The following is a 19,541-nucleotide window of genomic DNA, read 5'->3' as shown; positions in this document are numbered from 1 at the left end:
AACTTGTTTATATTCACAAACTTAATTTGTCTCCAGGGGGCAATTAATGGCACACAGAGCAGGGAACAATGACAATTGTATACAAAAATACCTTTATTGTAAGTATAAATAGTTTTGTCAGTTTATTGTTCATCATCTTTAGAAAAAACGTATTGAAGTCGATGCTTCCACGTAAATTTAACAGGAAAAAAAAATCTGGGGCCGGGGAGGGAACACGTGATACGTGTGTCCCGGATGTATTAAGCTTTATTTCCGGGTCACCCCCACACCTCACATGTTTACACAATTGACTATTACTAGGTTTGTACTAGATCCGCGATAACACTCGTGAGTTGTAAACGATGTCAAGAGGTTATTATCAAACGATAGTTGTGTACCGACAGTCTATACTATCGTTTATGGTTTACGTAGTCGTATAGAGGCTAGCTTAACATTTATCATTTAGAGCACAACTCACCGAGCCCATGTTTTATGTGCTATAGAAGTTTACATTCAGCTGTATTCTCTTATCTTATTATTCGGCATAAAAATCATTCAGCGTAACCAGATACTCAACTTGCGACAGAATTTTATTTTTTGTCCTGCGTAAGTTCCTGACTTCAGTGGACAGGCTTTGCACCGACTGATGTTTACACCTTAACGTCATGCTAACTCTCTGTGTCAGACACGTCTTGTCGAGGCGTTTATCCTCGTTTACATCCAAACACTGCACCAGAAGAAGATGCAGCACATCACACACTGATGGTCTGGACCAGGCCAGCACACTGCTGCGGCTTTGCGTTGACAGACATTACATTTCCCCTGGTCAGACTAACATAGAGCTCTTTGAGCGTGGCATGTGCTGCAGCTATGGACCTCTGGGCATGGAGCTGAGGAAAAACCTGCTGGACCAGTGGTGGCACTCTGTAACCCGCTCCAGAGCTCAGGTTTTTGGGATAAACACTCTGAGCAGCAGCAGGGACAAAGCAGTAGATGAACTGGGGCAACTACGGATTATTGAATCTGATCATTTAAAGCAAATACTCGACAAGAAGGAGCTGAGCAAGAATCAACTGATCCAGGAGGTACACATGTTCTTGCAGAGATCCCCGTCTATGAGAAGAAGCTTACTTCAAGGTAAACTCATATATCCCAGCAGGTGTCTCTGTTTTACAAATACAATTGAGGTTACTGGGAGAATCCCGTCTGTAAAGCTCTGTTGTCAAGCCAATAAAGGGAATTTCCTCAGCTTTTCCTCATAACATTACAGTTTTCCACTGTAACCATCTCCTTAGTCACCAAGTTTCTCATTCACACATTTTCTTGCAGTATGTATGACTTAACTTCCTCTCAGTGGCCCACTTCTGGTTTTGTTAATTTTCAGGCGCCTTGGAGGAGTTCGTCCCCTCACTGGAGCTGGTGAACAAGAAGCTACCGTTTGGACTGGCCGAGACGGGCCCGTGTTTCCAGCCTTCAGATGGCTCTGGTTGGTGAGGCTTCAGTTTATAGTTATAGTTAATACAGATTCTCTAGATAGGGTTCTGGGTACAAATTAGGCAAATAATCTTTATTTAAGCTATTTCCACACTCCTTTTATACAGACTAAGAGTGCTTGGAGAGTTAAATTCTTTACACATCCAAAATCCAAGTCCAAAGGCGTTTAAAAAGGAAACTGGACTAGTAGAAGTCTTGAAGATGTTTCATCACTCATCCAAGTAGCTTCTTCAGTTGTAAATGACGGGTTGGAAGTTAAGTTTTAAATAGGAAACTCTGTGGGTGACACCCATCAGAGACTTGCTGTATTGGGCTTGCTGCTGGACCAAAAACTGCTGCCAAAGTTCTAAACCAGACTGAATTAAATACAAAAGGGTTCCTGTTATTCAGCCTAGCCCACTAAAATTGTGTTGTTAAAATAACAGAAACATGTGTGGGTACAATACAATGCGAATCAATAGTTCTATAAACCGCAGTCTCCAGAATGAAACATGGAGTTGAATCAACACTTCTCTCAGTTATTTGAAACACATGCAGAATACGATAACCTTCATAGAGCAAACATGATAAAAGCTTTCACTAGTCTAAACTAGTTATTATCACCTGTTGGTCTCAGGTATTTTTTTCACGGCTTATTCTCAAACAACTAAAACACTAATGATTTTGATAGATGCAGATTAAGAATCGGTTGCATTTAACTAACTACTGCTTCGTAAAGCTAGTAATGCTCTTGCAAATGTGTGTCTGGACAGTGACAAAAACACAAGCAATACAATATTTTGTAGAAGAAATGTTCAATTAAAATACACTTTAGGTCTTCTAGTTGTGCTACTTTCATTTTAACCTACAAGTTGTTTTTTTTTTTTCTCTCAGTCCATCTGAGGTCACGCAGACGTCTCTAGTGTGGTTCTGCTCCCCTCGCACCTCATCTCAGTGGCTGGATCACTGGATGAGGCAGAGGCTGAAGTGGTGGCGGAAAGTGAGTGTCTTGCCAAATATGTTACTTGTAGGTGCTTTGTTCAGCAGGCATCTAAACTTGTAATCTCCTCAAATAAAATGTATTTATTAATATTTTTGAAATTCAGCATGTGGGTTTTAGTGTAGGAGTCTTAAGGAAGCTGCTGCTTGCTAAATTAACTCAACTCACGCCTTCCCTTTGGTCTTTCTCCTCTTTATTCTGTCCTTCTCTAGTTCGCCTTGTCCCCATCTGACTTCAGTAGCAGTGAGGTCCCAGAGGAGGAGCTGGAAGAGGCAGCATCTTGTGGTGTGAGGATCACTTACAATTTCCCGTGGGGACCAAAGTCCCTGGAGACACTGTGGAGTCGAGGAAATGCTGAGCTGCTGCATGTGCACAAAGGAGTCCGCTCCAAACTGCAGGTATACTTTTTATTTAGTGTCCGTGTAGTGTCTTTTTTTATGACGGCATGTAGTTGCTACGTTGAGCGTGTAAAGCTGCTTGGTTTCCTGGTATGTGTTATGGGGACACTTCAGTTGACCTGAGTCAGCTTTAATTTGTAGAAACAAGTCAAAAAGGCCTTTAGCCCTTATATGATTACACTGACTGGCTGGCTTATGTAAAATCCTTCAGCAAGGTAAAACCTTCAACTTTTAAGATAAGGATCAGGCAACTAAGAACAAATGTCCTTGTTTTTCTTCAGTGTTAATCACATGCAGCATGATTTGTCTTTCTTATCTTTCTGTGTTAGTGCCGAGATGGACGCAAGTCAGTTCCTCACGTTGTCTCTATAACTGGAAACATGGACCGTGGTGCGATGGCTTTTCTGTCCAACTCACTCCAGGAGCTAAAAAGAGAAGATGGCAAGCAGAAGCTGCTGCAGAGAAAGGTGACTGCGTCAAACAGCCCATTGCATATGAAGACAAAATGTTTCCAGGGCAGACATGATGGGAGGTTTTTCATTATTTCCATCAGATTGTTTATTTGTGATGCGATTTCTGATTTCATGTTTTGGTCACTGTTGATCTCAGGTTCTGAAGTTGCATCCGGTGTTGGCTCCAGTCAAAGTGGCTCTGGACATTGCAAGGGGAGGCACTATGGAGCTGAGACATGTTAGTAAACACTGATTAACACTAGACTTCATTTATTTATTTTTTGATTTATTTTTTTTGTTTGTTTTTAATCTTGATTTAATCTGTGCGAATACAGATACTTCACTGAGAGACTGTTGTCTATTTTTGAATTTCTGAGTTGTATGGGCATTTTTCAACTTTGATGAATCAGTATTCAAATGTTCTGTAGGTTTGTGAAGGCCTTCTGCAGGAGTTTTTGGAAGCTAAGATCTCTATATGGCCTGGGTATCTTGAAACTCTGCCAACATCAATGGAGCAGCTGAACGCCAGGTAAATACTAAAATCTAAAACACATAATGCCGACAAGATTGCTCATTAGAAGAAATGACTGATGTTTCGATGTGTTTCTGTATCGATGCTCAACAGATATGATGAGATGGGAGTTCTTTTCACTGTGGTGATTAGCGAGAACACATTGGAGAGCGGCCTCCTTCAGGTTCGCAGCAGGGACACAACCATCAAAGAGACCATGCACATCTCTGAGATCAGGAAATTTCTGTCTAGATACATTTCTGCAGCTGACAACACCTAAGCATGTTTTTTGTCTGAAAACTGTAAGGACACTGAATATTGTGCTGCCTCAGTTTTGCATTTCATCTCCGCACAAAACTGTGACATGTCCACTTGGGATTAAGCACTTAATTAAAATAATTCTTCTCTTATTGGCTTTTGACTTGATTTGAACTAACTAAGGTTCCATTAGGTCTATATATGTGTATATTAGGTCACTGACACATGTATTGTTATTGCATCATCTGCTCTTCACCAAAACATAATGAATTTGCAATTAAATGTTGAATATGGTTTTAAAGTGCAGACTCCCAGCTTCAGTCGGGGGTATTGACATTCATGTTGAAGGAAAGGTGTAGGGATTTCAACAATTTCTATACACCGCTCCTCTATTTTCAGGGGCTCAAAAAATATTGGACAAATTAGACTAATCATAAATAAAATGTTTTAAATACTCGAAAAACAATGAATGGCTGAAGTCTGGAAACCATAGGCATCACTAAAGAATAGTGTTCCTCCTTGCTGTGGCTCAACCAGGCCCTTAGTGTAGCTTCCTTTGGTATGATTTGATAAACAGCTACAAACAAACTCATGCCACTGTCTAAACTTACACAGACCTAAGTGCATGGGTCTCATGATTTGTCATTCGGTACCTTAGCTGAGTTACTATTTCATAATAACCCATCCACCGTGCACATATTTTACAGTTAATATTGAACTCTCGCTCATCCTGCACTATGTTCAAGTCAAAGAGGTTGATATGTTTTTCATGTTTTTCTTTTATGTGTGTCAAGGGCATTGACTAAAATGCATTTTTGTATGATGTTTGGTGTTTGTTTCTCCATTTATATCAAAATATATAAAATATGTCTTTACTATTTACATTGTTGTATGTGTCCTTGAGCTCTGATAGTTGTACAAATGCTCATGTCAATAGTTGATTTCTAATGCATCTTTTGGCACTAGTTTGGAAACAGAAGAGAAAACAATCTAACTATGTCTTTAGAGTCCTGTCTCATGATCACGATATATTATGCCCTCTCCCAGCGAAACAAATTTAATGCCAACCTGTCCCTACACTGCTGCAAATGTAAAATAGAGGTAGGTAGCCTTACTCACTGCTTGTGGTCTTGCAGGAAAATACAAAAGTTCTGGTAGATGGTGGGTCAGGAAATTAATAGGATTTTGTTAAGAATTTCTTGGTTGAGCCACTATTCATGCTGCTAGCCTACTAGGGATGTCAAATGGTCTCATCACTAATGAATACAAAAGAAACTGTGCAGCATGTTAACATTTTGCACCATAAAATGAACTCAGTGGTATAATGTTGTAATACAATATGTATCTCTTGATTAAACATGTGTGCTATGTGGTAAGGATGGCATTTGCCATAGAATATGAAAGGCCTTTATGACACATTCGTCTATACATTGCATCCATATTGAGCAGAGGATTTAAGTAAGAATAGACAATGTGGAGTGTGCAACTTCCTGTCATTCTTGTGACACCGGAGTCTTCTGTTTATCTGTGAATGTTAATGTTTTTGTTTGTAAGCCGAATTGTTCAGTTGTTGTAATAGTAGTTAAACCTTAACAACATGATGGCAGGCAGGTTTGTTGTGGCAGTGTTTTATCATTTCATTTAACCCTGTTGCATTGTCGTTCATAATGTCAGATTCCTATGTTAATATCGGGGTCTAGGAGAGAATTTAAACTATCGTAACTGCAAGAATAATATATTTCACAAATTTACAATGAGCAGTGTTTTATTTTTAGAGAGAGACCTGGAAAGTTGAGTCGACGTCTTTGCCAAATCTCGCGAGGTTTGCGCCGTTGCCCCTCCCTGTGCTGGATCTTCTGACTGAGCATGTGCATATGAGTAGCTTAGCTATTAGCTTTTAGACATGGCCGCAGACAAGCAGAACGAAGCTAAAGTTTCCCCCATGGATGAAAATAAGGAAAATTCACCAGACGGAGGACTGGGACTGGAAAGTATCCTTCACGACGTGAAACACACTACGACCTTTTATCTTTTCTTCAGTGAACTTGTTTCAAGCCCAGAAGCTAAACGTAGCATGCCAGCTGACTAGCGGTTAGGATAACGTCAGCTAGCCTTATGGGCTACGTGTCATAGTGAAGCAGGCTGTTAGTAGTAGACATGAACAGCGGGTTTGTATTCTCTGGCAGTGTTTTTCATACTAGTCGATGATTTGAACGAATAATGCTCTTTCACTTCAGTATTAACTTTCATTGACAGATTGATTGCTGTTTGTTGGAACAGTCAGCCTGTCCTGGTCCATACATTCACTCCCACCAAGACATATAATTGAATGACAAATATTGCTCTTTAGTCCCATGTATACGAGGTTGCAGTTTAAGTTGAAGTTGCCCCTTAACGGTGAACCCCAGTCCTGCAAATCATCAAGGAGTCCCAGCAGCAGCATGGCCTCAGACACGGAGACTATCAGAGATACAGGTGAGCTAACGCACAAATGATCCATGAAACCACTCTAACTGGACCACAGCTAAGATACAGATGTCTGTGGTGAACTGTTAGATTGTCCACTGAAGTCAATATTTCATCTGTTGGGATTGACTAATATTCATGAAGCCGGCCAGATCTACTTATTGAAAAGAACCTGTTTGCCATATGGTCAGCATTACTACTACTACTCCAAAAGTCCCACACCAAGAAACGTATGGAATCCAGTTTTGTTCAGAATATTTGCATATATATAGCGAGGCTCCATTACAGTTAATGCACCTTGGGCAGTAACAACAAATTTATGAGTTAGGAGCCTTGTGTTGAGATGGCTGGTGTGGGTATAAGTTAAAGAAAGTGTTCCACACATTATTACTTTAACTGTGTCCGAGTGGCTCAAATATCACAACATTTGACTATTTAGAATAAATAGTCTTTCAGTCTAAATACTGGAATTATAGTGATGGAACTTATTTGTCTTTGTAGTTGTTGTCTAATTGTCCTACTATGAAATGTCAGTATATTCATTTACTGTGATTTCAAATCTTTCTGTAAATGTTTCTAGGGGCTACTGCTCCCGTAGGCTGCGTCGCCTCCGCAAGACTCTTGGCTTCAAAATGGGCAACAGGCACAAGTTTGTTGGGAAGAAAATCACTGTCGAAATGCTTTCTGACAACAGGTAAGAAAGTTAATACTACAGTGTCTTAACCTCTTATTTACATTCCCTTGCCAATTCATTAGGTAATAAAATGAAAATGTATCCCTTCTAACAGTCCTGCACTAAATCTTAACTTCATGAGGGTTATGATATTTGGCACTAGTTTCAAATAGAATGTTGTACTATTGAATCGTATTAATGTTGAGCATGTTCATATTATTTTGATAACCCCATTTTTGTCAGCTGGATAGGCTAAATAACAAAAACACTTGTTTAATTAAGTACCGTGTAACAGTACCACAACATTGTTTCAACAAAAACTGTTTCATTGAATACCTTCATTTTCACTAGTGTACCATATAGGGGTGTAATGGTACACACAAGTCACGGTTCGTTCCGTACCTCGGTATGGGGGTCACGGTTCGGTACGGGTTTGGTACAACGGGAAAATGGCAACAAAAAGTCAGATATGTATAAGACTAGCTTTTTTTCATTTATTTTGGACAGAAACTGCAAAACTAAAGCCATCTCCTGTTGTAAAAAGTTAAAAATAAATAGAATAAAACATAAAACAAACGCATTAGGGTTTTCATACCATTCATTCATTCTCTTCGTATAGGAAAAGAAAAAACACACTTTCACTATGTTGGGCATTAACCCTTACTTAAACCATGGTCTGGGTAAATCCTCGATTCTGACTGGCTGCGGGGTGTACATTAAAAAGTGATAATGGACACCCATAAGTTCGGTCAAATTAAATGACAGTTCTGAATGATTGAGCTGGTTCAAACGCTTTGATAACCGTGGCAACAGAAACACAGAACATACATTATTTCAGTTTATTTATCACAACGGCAATAGTTATTTTACAGTTAACTTTAACCTATTTGGTGAATTTTGAAGTCCGGGATGCAGCAGAGGAGAACGAGAGAAGATAATATGAAAAGAAGAAGGAGATGCGACACAAGGTTACACCAGAAGAACGGGTCAATTTAGAGGATGATCCTTCACATTAAATGACATGATAAATGAGTGAATGGTGGATAATATTTCTTGCAGTAAAAACGATTTAGGAAATCTGTGGACTGGGAATTTTGCATGATCCTGTAGACACACGCGGTAAGTGCACTGGCCTTTGGAAATGATACTTTGTATCACGTAATGTAATGTTAAGCAATCATCTCTCTTCCCCTCCGCTGATTAGTAAGTGCTGCTGCAATGCCTGCGGACAGGAGATGTTAAATAGTCCGCTCAGCCGCTTCTTGCGAAAAACTTAAATTTAAACAGTAAAAAAAAAACAGCAACATTAACGTATTAATAATTGAGATAATATTTATTTATTTCGTAAGCGACCATGGTTTATGCGGGTTAATGCCTGACGAGGTGTCCATCATCAGAATTAATGGACGACGCGGAGGGTTCACTGGGAAACCGAAGTGCTCCCATACGCGTGACTTAAGTAAAGCCGACGGCTCAACTCAACACTCCCCATTCTTCTTCTGCTGCTGCTTCTTCTGTAATGTCAGTTGCTGGCAGCTTTCAGGCTCATTAACGTGACCTGAATTGACGTGAGGACGTTTTTTAAATACTCACTCAGACGTATTCGTCGTGTGACTGCGTGCACCGAACCGTGACACCCGTACGGGACGGGACGAATACAAATACCGTTACACCCCTAGTACCACACCATACTTGCCAAATGAATTGGTGAGTGCATATTCAATTAATGCTCTTTGAGTAGAACTGCATTTACTGTATATAAAGCTCTTCCATGACACCATACATACATACCATTGGCAGAAAGAGTGTAGCAACTTCTTACTATTTTTGTAAGACTTGAGACTGCATCTGGTTTTGTACATATAGCTCTTTAATCAAACACTTTAGTCTCTGAATGTGTCCTCTATATCCAGCTGATAACGAACGGTTGCTTTCTTTTCAGGTATCTTTTGCTAGTTTTGATGGAGGCGGAACGTGCATGGAGCTATGCCATGCAGCTTAAGCAGGAGGCCAATACAGAGCCACGTAAGCGTTTCCATCTGCTGGCACGACTACGCAAGGCTGCCAAGCACAGTGAGAAGCTGGAGAAGCTCTGTGAAAGCCCTCGTGTCGACGCTAAGACCAAACTAGAAGCGCAGGTACTGAACCTCTAGAGGTTGAGTTCTCTCTCAAACTCTCTGAAATCAAAACAAATCTTAAGATTGAGATTGTTTCTTAATTACTAACATTGTTGATATGTGTGTGTGCTAGGATCAAAAATCATGTTCTGATATTTAATTTTAGGCCTACACTGCATACCTGACTGGTATGGTGGAGTTTGAGCTTCAGGAGTGGAAACGTGCCATGGAGGCCTTTAACAAGTGCAAGTAAGTTAAGCGTCATTGGAGCTTTCCAGATCTCTGGCAGAATGAATAGATAAACGTTCATTCACCACTTGATATTCAATTATTTATGAATATTGACAAAGTTTGGTCTTGACTTGTCTTCTCAGGACCATCTATGAGAAACTGGCCAGCGCATTCACAGAGGAACTGGCTGTTCTCTATCGTCAGCGTGTAGATGAGATATCGCCCAACATCCGCTACTGTGCTTACAACATTGGTGAGCTTCATCTTAGAAAATGTCCTCATAATCATTCGGAAATGTCCGGAGATTTTGTTGACACAATGCACATATCCTAAAGGTCAAACCCCTCCTTCACATACACTTCATAACTGTGTTTTGGCATCTCATGGTAGGTGACCAGAATGCCATCAATGACTTGATGCAGATGAGGCTGACTGGTGGAGGAGGAGGCATGATGGCTGAGAAGCTAGAGGTGAAGATAAATCAGTTAATGTTTGTCTTACTTGGTAATGCCTAATTAATGTGTGTCAGTAGCAGCGGTTTGAAGCAAAGACACATTCTGGATTGAAATACTACTTAGTGCTCATGATAAATATGGATTTGCATAGTCAGGGATGCGACCCAGATATGTCTAATTCATCATAAAGTTTGTTATGTAAAGCATTCTGTTTTTTTTTTCCAACTCCTCAGGCCCTGATCACTCAGGCAAGAACCAAACAAGCCGCCACTATGAGTGAGGTGGAGTGGCGAGGACGGACTGTGCCTGTGAAGATCGACAAAGCCCGCGTCTTCCTCTTGGGTCTGGCAGACAATCAGGCTGCCATTGCTCAGGTCAGTAACTCAGGCTTTCCTACTTTTTAGAATTACGAGAACATTATCAGCTTTTCCAGACATCCCCTGTGGCACAAACAGAACATATGCTTTTTGTCGTGCTATACATACACTGTCATTGATGAAGTCATAGTACTTTATTTTTCCTTCAGGGAAGTTGTTTTGTTGCTCCCATAAAGTGACAGCTGTGAGGTGATAAGATACAAACACAAACAGAACAATAGTAATATGTAAAAAATAATAACCAATTATTGCACAAGTATTCACAATACACTCAGGTAAATGGTTACAAATAAATTATAAAAGAGTCTGAGGTTTTAAGATTGTTAAGAGTAATCAACACTCAGTGGGAGGAGATATGAAGTTGAATGGCCACAGGTAGGAATGAGCTGTCGTGTTCTCTGGTTCATTAGGGTATGATGAGTCTGTTTCTGAAGATACTCCTTAATTGTTATCTATGTTGATCTTTTTTGCTCCACCCATGTTTCCTCTCTACCCTTGCTATCATTAAAATACCCAGGATAGTAAATCTCCGTGCCCCTTTGTCTAACTGCAAAAGCCTCGCCTTTTTCAACATCCGCTCCACCCAGCCACAAGTGCTACATGTCCTTAATCATTGTTTTCAGTGTACCAATAAGTTGCCACCTGCCCTGCAAGCATAACAAGACCCCAGGCTTAAGAAAATAAATCTAAATCAGACAGTCAGAGAGGAACACGCTGTTACAACAGTCCATGTCGTTCTTTAAGCTTTCAGTAGGTGGCTCTGTCCTCTTTTACAGTGTCACTATATCATCAGTGTCCCCTCACTGTCGCCACATCTCATTCCTACTCCTTTCTTGTGCCTGAAGGATTGACACACACCTTGTGGACACACCTATCACACCCTCAGCCACTCAGATCTCTGGCATGCAGCCTCTCTCATCACACAACTGCATTCTATTCATTGCAACCCACACATGAATACAGGTCTACACCCAGCAGGTCTCTATGGACAGATTAGTGCTAGCATTTCAAAAATACTTTTCAAAAGGGCTCTCTTGGGACGGAGCTGCTGTGTTAGAGGTCATTGTTAAACTGATGGTAGCTTTGAAGCTCCCAATATTTATCACAGATTTTCACAATAACATCTTAAATGACACAATAGAGATCGAGAGTTTGGCACACCGCCGCCTTACACTTCCCCCTGTCCCTCCTCTAATCAGTCTATCCATCCTGCCCTGTCTCTGAACAACTGAAGATGTTCAGCAGGTTGAGCTGGTCATGCGAGGTGTTGCCAGGGTGTTGTCACAATTGTGTAGAACTCGGTAGCGTCATCCCTCTGGGTGAGAGAAACCTTAGGAGCGATTATCACCATGAGGATTATTCTCGTATCATACTTCCATGGTGTTGTTTCTTGATGTTTTTTGAATTTTCAAAGGTAAAAATTGGAAAATAATGCAAAAAAAAGTGAAAAAGTTTGGAAAGACCTCTACACAGATTACACCTAAATCATCATTTTTTTTCTGTTGTGAATCGTTTACATTTTTCATCTTCGCATAGCTTTTACTTTTCAACATGGTGAACCTTGAAACTGTAGTGTGTGTGATTGCCGATGAGTTATATGCAGGAATGTATCCGCTACCTGCCAGGTCACATGCCTGTGTCTTCCCCCAGTTTGCCACAGCCACACTCCTGCTTTAACTTTTGGTCTTTGTATGAAAGTACTAAAATGTACAATTGCATTAGGTGTTTGTGTTTACATTTGTTAGCGATGTATTTTATTTCATATAAATCATTAACACTTAAAATTTCTACAAGCTGGCATTTAAATATCTTGATTTTCGCAGTGAAAGCAGCACACAGGATTCACACACTGGCACTTTGAGACCAAGACCAACTGCCTAAAGAGTAGAAAAATATGCCGTTTCTCAACATATAGACAAGTGAATTGTTTTAAATACAAGTGTATCTGCTGTCAGAAAGGCTTCCAGAGACAACATTTAGCCTTCCACATAGGAGATTGATCTTTAACTGATCGTGTTTTTGTGTTGTTCAGGCAGCTAATGAAGAAACCAAAGAGCATCTGTATGAGACCCTGCTGGCTGAGTGCAGAGACACTATCCAGGCTGTGAGAGAAGAACTCAAGACTGAGGCGGTAAGAGCTGATCTTGTCAGGTGATGAAGAGGTTTATTAGTCACCAGAGGCATCAGTTTGATTTACAGTTTGAGAACAGTTACTATAGAAGGAATGTGAAACAGTTTAAAAAAAAAAAAATTATGTTGCTTGTCTTTGTAGAAGCAGCGAGAGAGGAGCTCCGATGGTGATGGTGGGAAGGTGTCCAACCTGCAGTTTCTGCATAGGTAAAAGAGAATGTCTGTACTTCTGTTAGGATGTGTATTTGTACTTGTAGAGTGCATATTTGTTTTTTTTATTTTTGATGCTTATTTATCTGCCAATTACAATCAATTTCCAGTTGAACTCAGAATCATCCTGAAAGAACATGCATGCATTAATACTCTTTCATCACTGCTGTAGTGTTCAGTTTATACTGTAACTGGGCTGGAAAGGTGGTGGTTTGGTTTTGATATGCATGTCAGTCATTTTGGAAGATGTGTGTGGTGTGTTAACCTGGACTGAATTAAATACAAAAGTGTTTCTGTTATTTAGCCCACTGAATAAAATTAGGTTGTCAAAATAATAGAAACATGTGTTGGCACACACAAAACACAATTCAGTTCAATGGCACCACAAACTACAGCCTCCAAAAAGAAAACACAGTTGAATCAGCAGTTATTTGAAACAGATGCTGAACACCATAAGCTTTGTGAAGCTAAGGTGTGGTACAGTACTGTATTTATTTTCATGAGTGTACCTAATGAAGTGGCATTTTGTAGTTAGTATTTTTGTCCTGAAATATCAGTTACAAGTGAAAAATGCCCATTATAATACTGCTCCCTCCTAGTTTCACTCTAACCCACAAAGGATTATCCATTTTCTCTCAAATGACAAAGAGCAGCAGCAAATCCTCACTTTTGAGAAGCTGAAATGAGAGAATGGTTGGCACTTAGTTTGAAACCTCATAGAAATGGTTGGGTATCTGTAGATTGACAACCCTATTGTAACCTGTCTTGTTGGAACATTATTGGGCTGAATGTGTAGAGAACAAGCTGACTCTTAAGTAGGTGAATAATCAATCTGCTCTCCTCTTCCAGTTACCTGACCTACATCAAGTTGTGTACGCTGGTGAAGAGGAATGAGAGTATGGCTCATACTCTCCAGGCTAAACTGAAGGAACCTGAGGCTGACGAGAACAAGAGGGGGCCCCGTCCACAGGATCTCATCCGGCTCTATGACATCATCCTGCAGGTAAATAGTTGGGCATTAAATGCCTAGAGATATGTATTATTATTTATTATTTTAAAATGTTTACATACTACATTGTTAGTCTGTTGTGTATGTGTGTGTGATATGTCAAGGGTGTTGTCAGAAGTGAAGGGTTTGTAATTCTTCTTTTGTCTTCCACTATCTGCCTTCTGTTTCTCTCCATTTTAACCTATGTCTTTTTCCAACCATCACCTCCTCTGCTGTCTGTGCAGAGTCTGGCTGAGCTCTCCACCCTGCAGGGTCTGGAGGATGACCACACCTTCCAGAAGGAGGTGTCCCTCAAGACCCTGGTCTACAAGGCCTACAGGTCTGACATTTCAGATGACTTTTAATGCTTTACCTGCATCTTCTAATCAGGAAAATACACCAAAATTCATTCAGTGTAGCTCACATGATACGTTTTATGAGTGTTTGTCTGCTTGTTAATGTTTATGTCTTCCATATATATCTGGTATTCATGTACCTTCATTGATGCTTTCTTCTTCCCATCACAGATGCTTCTTTATAGCTCAGTCCTATGTGCTGGTGAAAAAGTGGAGTGAGGCTCTGGTTTTGTATGAGAGGGTGCTGAAATACGCCAAGGAGGTCCAGTCTAAAGCCAAGGGCCTCAACAACAGCCTCAAGGTTTGTAAAACCGCACTTACCTCACTGTTTAATAAGAAATTGTCACAAAACACAATAATTAATATCCATCATGAACTTCTGCAGGATCTTCCTGATGTTCAGGAGCTCATTGCTGATGTCAATGCTGAAAAATACTCTCTTCAGGCTGCTGCCATATTAGGTGAGAACACATCGACAGTTCACGACCTTTGACAGTTTCTTTTGTGTTCTGTGTACAATCCTAAAGAAATATGTTTGTGTTTCAGACACAGATGAAACAGTTGAAGTTCCTTCTCAGCAGCAGGTGAAAGACAACACGGTAAGAGGACAAAATCAAGAGACATTCCCCAGCAACAGTATAAATACAGTGCCACTTAACTCTCAACAAAATGACTCATTTGGATTGTTTTCATGAAGTTTTTAGTTTGAATTGACTCAGTCTAGCTGTTTAATCTTAGGCTTCATGGTAGAGCACCTCTTAATATATCACAAAGTTTTTTTTTAGTACGGTGTTTAAATGTATTTTCACGCCTCTGATAAAGTTTGAAAACACTGTTATGCAGAAATGTAGAAACTTCTAATTTTCACTCCACAATAGACAATCAAACAAATGAAACATTAACATTATGCTTTGATATTTGTTTATGCCAAGTAAAGAATCATTTGTACATAGCTGTGAGGTGCAAAAGATATATTTTTTAAACCGAACAGCCTCTGATTGAAAACACGTGGACTAATCTGGTTGTAGAATCATCTTGTAATTCTAGAGGTGAACTTACTTTTGCACCTCATAGATATCTAACACTGGGTCATTTTCCACTAGTATTGACTAATAGTTGAATCAAACTAATAGTATTTTGGTTTGTGTGCCACTGGAGCTCTTTAAAAGAAAATCCTGAAACGCATCTCCAGTAATGTGTCAATAACCCTGTGTGTGAAAGTGTTAACAACAACATCAATAACTTGAGCCAGTTTATGTAAGTTTATGGCTGGATGTCATTTCTCTTATTTACTTCGGTGGTGTAACAGTGAGGGCACATGCTTCATTGTCTTCATTGTCATGACGTGTCTGTTATTTCTGAGCAGCACTCACTTTGTCACTGCTTTTTTTTTTTTTTTTTTTTTTTTTTTTTTTTTTTTAAATGCAGCCTCTCTGTGACCGTCTGGAGACCTTCCGCCTCGACCCTGCTCTTGTAGGGAAGCGGCCCAATCTGGTCCAGTTCCCCCCTGACTTCCAGCCAATCCCCTGCAAGCCACTCTTCTTTGACCTTGCTCTCAACCACGTGGCCTTCCCACCGCTGGATGACAAGGTGGAGCAGAAGGGCAAAGGTGGCCTGACCGGCTACATCAAGGGCATCTTTGGCTTCGGCAGCTAAACCAAACCGCAGGCTTTGACCTCCTCGTGAGAGCCGCAAGGCCCCGAGTTCACCACAACCAACCAGACTTGGTTCACTTGGTTAATTAGAATCATTTCAGTTCCTTTTAATGTTTGATTTTTAGTGCCTATGTGTAAAATGGGTCGAGTTTGTAGTCCTGAGGAAGTTGGAGTGAGTCTTAACTTCAAGATTTTGGAAGTAGCAATATGACCCAAGTCCACCTGCCATCTTTACTAAGGCTGTATGGGTTTCAAACGTGGACTCACTCCTTAATAACGGAGCTGTCTCTGACTTTTATAGGTTAACATGCCATCGTTATATAAATTTCAGCAAGGTTGGCAGACTTTGTTGTCAGGTTAAATTAAGTCAGTCATTTTTTTTTAAGCGCCTTCATTTCTTTATGTGAGAGGCATTTTCAATATGATAAACCTAAAACTTGAAAGTGCAGTCTTATCTCAGCACCTACATTCTTTCTAGCCTCCCATTTCTTCCCTTTCCTCCTGCTTCAGCTGCTTCGTTTAATGCCAGTATCTGATTTTCAAAGGATTGACTGATTCTGTTACATTTTCACTGCACACTTTTCTTCCTAGACATAAATATTTTACAGTATAACAAATAACCACTTGTGTACAGCTCAAGAAAAAAAAGATGACGCAACTATAAAATGGAAGTATGCTTTTAAAAGCATGAGAAGAAAGAAAACTGGAAGCACATTATTTCCTGATTCCTCTATGTGATTTTAACTTTAGATAGGCTTAGGCCTGTGGAGTCAAGAAATGTTTCTGGATACAATTGAAACAAAGCGTTCACAGTACGAGTGGCCTACACCCTGTCTTCTGTTAAATACGGTTTAAGCGGTCCTGAAGTAAATTCTCTCCGTGTGTGAAGGTTAGTTTAATTTCTGGAATGAAGTTTATATTTGTTTCTAGTAGATACATGCCTCTTTACACAGAGCTCTATTTATCTATGAGAGGTCAGTGGTGAGGTTCAGTGTTGGAAATAGCAGCCTTCAGGAAAGTAGGGTTCACCCTGAGAACGTACCCGATTAGTTAACTAGAAAATATACTGGATGACATTTAGCATCAGACTTGCCATCATGCCACACAAGGGAAGGCACTTGGATGCCAGACATATTTGGCAGCACCCAACAATAAATTTCTCTTAAACACATTTAACCATAAAGACCAGTTCATCATGTCAGACGAGGGTCCAGCTCAACTAGATGGAATCACAGCCTCACGTTTTCAAGGTGGATGGTTTCTGCTACACTGGGACATGGTTACAAGTGCAGGTCATCAGGCTGCAATGAGTCCCTGTAATGTTTTAATGTTGTGTCATTTTTATATTTACAAAGGACAACAGTAGATTTTCTGACGAGGTGTTCTTTTAGCAGCTATTCATCACACTGCCACACCTGTTTGTCTTGGGTAGGACTAGGACTATTTTCATCACAAATGACTTGTCTGTGGATATAATGTAATGCTGTACAAATCTTTTCTTATCCATTGTTTATCATTTCCAATGCAGTCATGTTTTCTTTCCACACCAAAGCGGCTCTATTCCTCTGAACCTTTAAGGGACCTGGTTTGCCTGTAATAACTGGGAGAAACACTAGCTAATGGACCGTTTGAGTCACTCACCCACTCGCACATTGAACTGTTGCGCTTACTTATTTTTATCTTTAATTATTTGTTTTTCTTTCAAGTGTTTTATGTTAAAGAATTACGATGGATACTCAATTAGCCCAGAAAATGTTTAGTCTTGATCTATAATTGTTGGAAACATGCGTGAAAAGACAAATGAAATGATGGCAATGTGTGATTCAATTTAGTTTCCAGGCCTATAATTAAAATGTATTTGCACCAGAAACAGGTTTCGCATTTTTGTGTAGAAAATAAACTGAACTGTGTTTCTCATGATTGAGGATGTTATGTAACATCATTTCTGATTTTCTTAGAAATTGAATCCTCTGAAGGGAGCCGTGTAGGCAGTGCTGCTAGTGTGTGGGTGTGTGAGTGTGTTGTATGCCTCATCAGGGTGTGAATGTGTTTAGGTTTATTTTTTGTACATGCATTTGAAATGTAGGAATAGTTACATGGGTGTATTTGTTGCCCTCAGCCTGCCTGTCCTTTGTCCTCCTTTCCCTGGAGAATATTTACTAAAGACAAGTGTCCCTTTAAAATACTCATGGCATCTTTACTTGATGTCTTATCTGCTGCATGTCATCACTGTCTTCTACACACACATTCTTTTTGTTACTCCGGAAACAAACCAAAAATGTGCCCCACTTGAATGAGCCGTAGATATTTGTGAGTTGATGAGTTCAAGATAAATGCATATCAACAGGAAGAAACCAGAAAAAAAAAGCCCACAGTATCACTCAATGTTTCTGCCTTTAAAATAATCCATTTATTAATGATTTCATTTTGCTTTAACAGGTGCAATTCTTTGAGTTACAAAAACAGAAATTGTGCACTTGTGTGTCCGTTGATCTTTTAATATAGAGTGTACAGTGCTGTAACAGCTTCATTGAAAACCGAGAGCCAGCAAGGATCAAAGCTTTGTATAACATCAAGATGTCAGATTAACTCTAATAGCCGAGCTGTGTGTGGTTTAGTGAAAGACACTAACACGCCTTTAGCATGTTGTATACTTTAGTTGTTCTTCCCTCCGTTATACTCTGTGAATAAAAATCAAGCAAAGATGAATAATATCAGAACCGCTTGCACTTTGATTTGTACGAAGTTTATGCAGCCTCTACAATGAAACCAATGGGTAAGATCTCAGAGAAAACTAAATTGAGTCACTCTGGCCAAAATAGGCAGATGACATCTTTAACATCTATGGTATATTAGCAGTACTATTTACAGGTACAGCTGTCTCTCTTGTTCCCTCTGGTTGTGGGGCAGGGTGGGAAGAAAGCTCTCTCTGATGAAAAACGCATGCCAGGCTAAACTTTTCAAAGACTGATATCCAGTCCTCCAAAATCACATGGAAAATATTGTATAGTTTGAACAGACCATCGCCTTTTGCCTAAAATGATGAAAAGTTAACAGTATGCTAACCCGTAACTAACATAGGCACATCATCAAAGGAACACCACACCCATGGTGAAGCACAGTGGTCGCAGCATCATGTTTTTGGGCTGTTTCCTTTAGCTGGAACTGGGGCTTTAGTGAAAGCTCCATGATAATTTGAATCATTTTTGGGACTTTTCTATCCAGGTTCTCAGACAGACTGTTCACTGACAGGTGGAAGTTCAGGACCTTGCTCCGCAGTTTATTTTACTACAAATATTAGAGATTGACATTGTCCATTTTCTAAGCACTCATTTATCGAATTTATTCATTAAAAGGAAAATATTTATAGCTTCACTGTCAGTGAGTTTGGTCAATATAAAATATTTCAACACAAACTATCTACAGCATGCTATGAACGGATAGACACAGCCAAAGAAAGAGAGCGATGAGAAATGACTGGTCCATTTAAAAAAGTGTGCTTTCGCCACTCTTCAGCAAAGAAAGCTGCCCATCTGCATTCCTGACCATGATTGTTGATACACTGCAGAGAGACGCCCTGATCTTTGAATGGCTTGCATGTCTGTAGGCGGCGCCCTCGAAAGTTTGCGGTGCATGGAGCCACCTTTACTCACCAGCATTAGGATATGTAGTTGTGTATGAAACTGTTGCGCAACATACTTCCGTTGTCGTCCTCCTCTTGTTCCATTATTGACTGTACACACTGTCTGTGTGTGTGTTTGAGTTAATCTGAACTCTGGCTCGGTTAATACACAGTGTCACGGCGAGGATGG

General features: G+C 40.0%; 2 protein-coding genes across 2 annotated transcripts; both read left to right on the top strand.

The window, feature by feature from the left end:
- Positions 1-239: 239 nt before the first annotated feature.
- polg2 (polymerase (DNA directed), gamma 2, accessory subunit) lies at positions 240-4,223 on the top strand. Its single transcript, XM_047577994.1, has 8 exons — positions 240-1,116; positions 1,364-1,469; positions 2,347-2,452; positions 2,665-2,850; positions 3,180-3,317; positions 3,460-3,540; positions 3,731-3,831; positions 3,928-4,223. The coding sequence occupies exons 1-8, from the start codon at positions 645-647 to the stop codon at positions 4,091-4,093; spliced, it is 1,356 nt and encodes a 451-aa protein (XP_047433950.1). The 5' UTR covers positions 240-644; the 3' UTR covers positions 4,094-4,223.
- Positions 4,224-5,909: 1,686 nt separating this feature from the next.
- srp68 (signal recognition particle 68) lies at positions 5,910-17,649 on the top strand. The gene is made up of 16 exons (XM_047577993.1): positions 5,910-6,062; positions 6,480-6,546; positions 7,118-7,231; positions 9,153-9,348; positions 9,494-9,576; positions 9,702-9,811; positions 9,949-10,028; positions 10,247-10,387; positions 12,423-12,521; positions 12,663-12,727; positions 13,580-13,733; positions 13,964-14,058; positions 14,246-14,375; positions 14,460-14,535; positions 14,621-14,673; positions 15,503-17,649. Exons 1-16 carry the CDS (start codon positions 5,975-5,977, stop codon positions 15,728-15,730), a joined length of 1,779 nt encoding a protein of 592 aa, XP_047433949.1. The 5' UTR covers positions 5,910-5,974; the 3' UTR covers positions 15,731-17,649.
- The last annotated feature ends 1,892 nt before the right edge of the window (positions 17,650-19,541 follow it).

The sequence above is a fragment of the Mugil cephalus genome, chromosome 2, assembly GCF_022458985.1.
Source record: "Mugil cephalus isolate CIBA_MC_2020 chromosome 2, CIBA_Mcephalus_1.1, whole genome shotgun sequence".
Taxonomy (NCBI): Eukaryota; Metazoa; Chordata; class Actinopteri; order Mugiliformes; family Mugilidae; genus Mugil; species Mugil cephalus.
The sequence above is the reverse complement of the archived record's forward strand: the minus strand, read 5'-3'. Positions and strand labels throughout refer to the sequence as shown.